Raw genomic sequence first — 6,522 nt, 5'->3', positions numbered from 1 at the left:
CTCCAAATCTGAATCAAATTGGGAGACCAATTAAAAGCTCTGAATCAATTTGAAGCATCCAAATCAATTCAGAAAAGCTTCGGAAAAGATTTGGCTGCTTGGGAGATTCGGCCATAGACTAAACAGGCAGCTGACAGCTGCCTCCAGCTGGTAAGTCTGTTGGGGAGGGAAGGGGTGTGGGGGTGGCAGGGATTGGGGCTGGGACAAGCTGCCCAGCTGGGGCGGGGAGCGGGGGCTGTGGGACTCGGGGAGGGGGGCACAGGATGTGGGCGCAGCAGGACTGGGAGTAGGGGCCAACCCCAGGGCAGAGGCAGTTACAGCTGGGGGCCCGACAGGAGAAGCCCCCATGGCTTCCCTGCCCGGCCCCATCCCCGGGCCCGGCTCAGCCTCCCAGCAAATTAAAAAAAAAAAGGAAAAAGCAGTTGAGATTAGGGCCTCTGAGGGCTCGTGGCAGAGCACACCTGTGCAGCACAGGGCAGTAGGGGGCAGTGGGGATTGCCCCCCCCACCTCTGCCTGGCACCCGCACAGCAGCTGTCCCATGGCACAGGTGCAGTGGGGTGCGCTATCTGGGAGGTGGGGCGGCGCCAGCAGTCAGCTGGAGCCTCGCAGCCCCAGCTCTCAGAGAGCGCACAGCACCCTGCCAAGCTGCGCTGCACCCACGCCATAGGGCAGCTGCCACACAGGTGCCATCTCCCCTGCCCCCCACTGCACAGGGGGGGCTCTGCCATGAGTGCCCAGAGGCCCCCATCACTGTCCTCCGAATCGACCAAATCCGAATCGAGTTCTTCCCTATTCGCATAGGTCTACTGACTACAGGTTAGTCATTCTCAACCCTGTTAGACTCAAGCACCCCTTGGAAAATGCCAGCTCTTATTTTTGCTGTAGTGAAAAAACAAGTGAAAGCTAGCATAGCTTTCTTCTGTTTCAAACAACTCAGAAAGGCTACAATAGATCAGAAGGGTTTTTACACTATGGATTCCTATTTGAAATCTCTGGGTTTCTCTTGTGAATTATGTGTAGGTGTTTGTACACCTAAAACTGCTGATATTGTGTAGCACCCTGCAGCACCCTTAAAAGGATCTCGTGGCATCCTCACTTTTCCACAGGCTTGGGCATTCACCTGGGGATGGGGAGTCCTGGGTTATGATCTTGCTGCCATCCTTACTTATGTATTCAACAATCTCTGGTTAAGAAACACAAATAACTTTAGGAACAGGAACTGGAATTTGCACTACCTCCCCCACGCCATTCTGCTTAAGTTCTGTTGTAGGCATCTAAGTCCTTTCTTAGTTCTGGCTACTGGAAAGGACTGAAGAAACCAGAACTTCAGGCAAAGTAATGTGTAATGAAAACCATAACCATGAAAATCAAGAGCATAGCTGATTTTTATTTCAGATGGCTTTACATCTTCTTACTGTGAAACAGTTCCCTTCTTTCATTGATTAACTGTAGCAGAATAACCTTTTCTCCATTATAAACTACTAATATCCCACTTAAGAGCTCTAACTTTTCAGGTCAGTACTCTACAAGTACTGGTTATATGCTTATACTAATACTTTTAGTTTGAATGAGCAGAAGTGGAGATTTCAGTTTCTAGGTGCCAGACACTTTATTTCTAAAGCTGTAACAAAAATGTGTACAAAGCATCAAAATATCCTTCTATTGTAGAGTAATAGTAAACATTTTTCAACAATTTTCAGGCAAGAATATCACATTCAAATATATTAGTAATTCTGAGCCCCTGTATTCAGAATTTTTGTTTCCTGTGGGTTTTGTTTAATGCATAAATATGTGAAGCCATACCTAAATGTATTTATAAAGTTTAACAGCATAGTTATATATTAAAGCCTTTCAGAGTTATAGACAAGCAATACTACACAAGGAACATAGTGTACACATTTTGGAATCTAACTTCATTCCTTTGAGTCCCATACTGACATTGGAAAATACATTGCTTTTTGCCAAGCACAACTTCCGGCCATTTGGAATACTCCTTTTCTGTATCACCCAGACTGCTTGACAGGGTTTTCTTTTAACTTATGTTTAATATATCAATTCACAGTGGATCCCTCAATAAGGATTATCAGAGAATTTAAAGGTAAAAAATACCCACCTTATTTAGGACTTCTGCACCAGTCCCTGAAAGGGGATAATTGTTCTTCTGGGGAGTGTACACATATACAGTACAAACTTTCTGACAGTTACACCAACTTAACTTTTTTAAATCAACGTAACTGTCAGAGCATATATACGTATGTAGAACAGAGTCCAATTGAAATGTGGCGCAAGATAATACACCTTCAAGTTGTATTATCTTGAGTCGCATTAGTTAAGTTGACTTAGCTCACAAGATGGCTGCCACCATGTTGAGGAGCTATACATGTATATGCTCCAACATGGCTTAAATTAAGTCAACCATTAAGTTGACTTAGTTAAGTCACCTTGTTTTAAGTCAACATAGTGCGTGTGTATGCACTCCTGTTTTCTAGTGCTTTCTCCAGATTACTTTGAAATGTCTCAAATTATGGGCTCTTGTTATATAGCTCATTTCTCTTAGGTAAACTATTTCACATTGATGTAAGAAATGTGGTTAATAAAATTTAAAAAAATCAAGGCTCATGGGCATATAGCCTCATGGTGATGGTGCTTAGCAAAATTTGCGCTCTCTCACCCATTGAGCTAGCAGTCAGTACATTGAACATACAGTCAATGACTGAATTTTACTCTCATTTTTATAAAATACAGTATTAGTTTGATTGTAAACCTTATTAGCAGAGAAACACTAACTGCAGTAAAATAAGCATCTGCTACAACATAAAGCCAACTACTTATCTTGATTACTCCACTGTATATATGAAGTAATTTCACACATGTTCCTGTGGATTTAAGTGCCTTTAAATGAGATCAGAATCAGGTCCTGAGTCTCTCCTTGCCTCTGTACTTATATATTTCCTCTTTCATAGGACCAAATTATTCCCTCAACCACATAGCTTGAAGGAGTCAAAGTAGTTTTCCACTACAATGTTTCCATGTTTTCTGGATATTACTCATGAGAATTAGGTCAAAAGACCTTCAGATTTTAAAATATTTTACCAACTTCTGCTATACACTGCTCAGACAAATGTGCTAAGAAGCAGTGACTCCCAGTGAGTTGTAGGCCCTTTCGTGTCTCTATAGCAAGACCTTGATTTTTTCTTTATGTATTTATTTTTGGTGTGTGGTTGTTTAAAACTGCAAAATGAGGGCAAAGCCAAATGAAAGGTTGAGGACTTTCCAAACCCACTGTTGTTCTATTCTGTTCCTCAGATCTCAATACCACTACTGCCCCTGCTGTTCCAAGCTATGGGCCCAAAGCAGGTAGGCATTCTTCAGATTTGAATGGTGTCTGATGTTTTCCAAAGTTGATGATATTATTCCTTAAATCATTCAGCAGGAAGGGCAGGGGAAGGGAGTGTCCACCACTTTCTTCTACCAAGAATAAGCTTTGTTTGTACTATTAGTATTATTATGTGGTGAAGATGCAGTCATTAGTTTAAGAATTCAGCAGAGAGACTCCTGCCATATCTAGCAGATCGGAACTTGAGCTCGTGATAACACTGCACAAAGCTATGATAAATGAAAGTAATTGGCAAGGCTAATAAAACAATTCCACTAACCACACAAATTCCACCAAGAATCCTTCCTGGTACAGTGATAGGGCACATGTCGCCATACCCAACTGTGGTCATAGAAATTATTACCCACCAGCAGGCAGCGGGAATGCTGGCATAGTCTTTATTCTTTGTTCCCAAGTCCAGCCCATTTTCAAGGAGTTGGGAAAGTGCACTAAAAATTGCCATAGCAACACAGATAAATACAAGTAGCATAACCATCTCTCTGTAACAACGCTTCAGAGTCAGACCAAGCGTTTGAAGGCCTATGAAGTGTCGGGCAAGTTTAATCACCCAAAAAATCCTCATCATTCTAAGGACCCTCAAAGTGACTCCTGCTCTCTGGAGCTGAGAATTTTCCCCTGTAAAAACTGTCATTAGCACAGAGATATAGTAAGGAGTGATTGCCAGCAAATCAATGACGTTCAAGGGTCTTTTGACAAACTCACACTTGTTTTTGGAGATGATGAACCTCACAATACATTCTGCAGTGAACCAGCCTATGCAGATAGCTTCAATTATCCTGTCAAAAGAAACAAAGTGGAACATTTTATTTTCGTTAATAACATTTTAATGGATGTTTGTTTTGTTTACAGACATTACTAAACTGATATTACTTTAAACCTGTAAAAGAGGATGTACCAGAGAGCCATGCTATCTTATTCTGAGCCTTATTGTGTACATATAATAAAATAGACAAATTGATCTGCTGAGCACAGCTACTAACTGATTACTGATGGGGATTTGATTACATTTGTATTTTATTTACTGAATGCTTTGTTAGGATTACACTTGCTACTGTTAATGACAATATATCTGAGTGTACTTGCAAAATCTGGAACACTTCTGAAACATTCATCTACCGTCTAGGGTAACATCTAAAATAATTAAAAGACTTACCAATTCTAAAAGGGAGCTCTCCAGCACTCAGTGTAAGACTAATCTTACTTCATCTATCCCCAACACCACTGCAGAAGCTTTCTCTAGCCAGGAAGGATAGCTTGGAGGTGGTGGACCAGAATATTTTCAGAACCATTAAGTGGATTAAAGGTTGAAACTCAAGCAGAGAAGATTCTGCATTTGTTTTGCTAAAGAATCAATTGTACTAGAAGCATGGCATAGGAGTTAGTTCACAGAGTCGCTGGCTGAGGACAAGAGATCATGCTGATGTTGTCTAAACCACAGAGACAATAACCTAACAGCTCTATTAGCCTCAATGGGTAGACTTTAAGTGCAGGTCCTATATCCAAAGATAGATTGGACTCCAAAAATGAAGGAGGTAATTGACACAGGAATCATCTGTAACACCTTACCCTCCTCCCGCCGTCGTAAACTAACTGCTGTCATTAACAAGTAGCTAGAAATAGAATTAGAGAGAGCTGTTATAGCTGTATGCATAGCCAGGGTAAGTAATGTAAACAGAGTGGGGCAACTGGGTACTGATGGGAGTGGGGGATGAGAAACCCAGCTTTTGCTGCAGCCATGCTATTGTAATAGTTGCTGCTGCCTCTGGGTGCAGCAGCCACTATGGGCACCCTGCTGCATTCTAATACTGCTGGCCAGAGAACTTGTGTAAGGCAGGTTGCCTTCTCAGAGAGAGGGCCTATGAAATGCATAATATTGATGTAATATTCATTACAACCTATTTGGTTTACATAAAATAAGTGACTCTTGAAAATGTTTTTCTTTTCACAAAGAGTTCACTGTTTGCTTTAGTGGTGGCACTGAATACAATCAGCACAAGTTATAAGGTTGTTGTTCCCTTGACTATCTACAGAATCTCCATGTTTAAAAACTCACATTTGGCTATAACCTTTATGTTCTTTCAAAATAGCGCACACAGAAACATAGGCTTTATGCAGCCAGAATGATGATACTGAGTTTGGACTACAGATTATGTATTTTCCCTTTTGGATGCTGGCAACAAAGCTCTATTATCCAGCCTGTGGTGCTGCCTATGGATCTCAGAGCACCCTGCATGCAGCACATGGTACATGGAGCTGGTCTGACATGTGCTGCCCATAGCACACAGGACTGATCTGGGGCATATGGTGCATGCAAGCCTGGACTGGGCCAGCCCTGTGTGCCAGATCTGGGCCAATCCAGATCAGACCCCCAGCTCAGACCCCCACAATTATGACATGATTGAAATAACAGAGACTTGGTGAGATACCCATCCATGATAGTGCTTCAGTCATGTGGGCTATAACCTGTTCAGGAAGGACAAGCAGGGGAAAGAGAAGCAGAAGTTGCTTTTTAGGTAAAAAAAAAGAAAAAAAAGAGCAGTATGATTGCTCAGAGCTCCAGTATGAAATTGGAAACAGGCCTGTTGAAAGTTTCTGGGTTAGGGTCAGAGGGGAGAGCAACAAGGGGGATGTTGTGGTGGGTGTCTGCTATAGACCACCACACCAGGAGGAAGAGGTGAATCAGGCTTTCTTCAAACAGCTAGTGGAAGTTTCGTGATCACCGGCCCTGGTTCTCATGGGGAACTTGAATCACCCTGACATCTGTTGGGAGAGTGTTGGGCAGGAGATGGGCAGGATCCCCTGGAAGGCCAGTCTGAAGGGAAAATGAGTCCAGGAGCACTGGCTGTACTTTACAGAAAAGTTACTGAGGGTGCAGGGATGAGCCATCCTGATGTGCAGGAGGACTAGCACGTATGGCAAAAGATCAACTTAGCTTAGCAGGGAACTCTTCAGTGAGCTAAAACACAAAAAGGAAGCTTGCAAGAAGTGGAAACTTGGACAAATGACTAGAGGGGAGTATACAAGCATTGTTCAGGCATGCAAGGATGAAATCAGGAAAGCCAAAGCACAATTGCAGCTAGCAAGGGACATGAACAATAACAAGAAGGGTTTCTATAAGTATGTG

General features: G+C 42.5%; 1 protein-coding gene across 1 annotated transcript in view; it reads right to left on the bottom strand.

Annotated features, from left to right (window-relative positions):
* Nucleotides 1–752: 752 nt before the first annotated feature.
* The window catches only part of KCNG3 (potassium voltage-gated channel modifier subfamily G member 3), a gene marked incomplete at its 5' end in the record, with an annotated part of 22,379 nt that continues 16,609 nt past the window's right edge, over nucleotides 753–6,522 (bottom strand). Inside the window, 1 exon segment of the mRNA XM_025207741.1 lies at nucleotides 753–4,174. Within this exon segment, the coding sequence (XP_025063526.1) occupies nucleotides 3,529–4,174 (646 nt within the window).

The sequence above is a fragment of the Alligator sinensis genome, unplaced genomic scaffold (assembly GCF_000455745.1).
Source record: "Alligator sinensis unplaced genomic scaffold, ASM45574v1 scaffold173_1, whole genome shotgun sequence".
Lineage (NCBI taxonomy): Eukaryota > Metazoa > Chordata > Crocodylia > Alligatoridae > Alligator > Alligator sinensis.
This window is presented reverse-complemented; position numbering and strand designations above follow the sequence as displayed.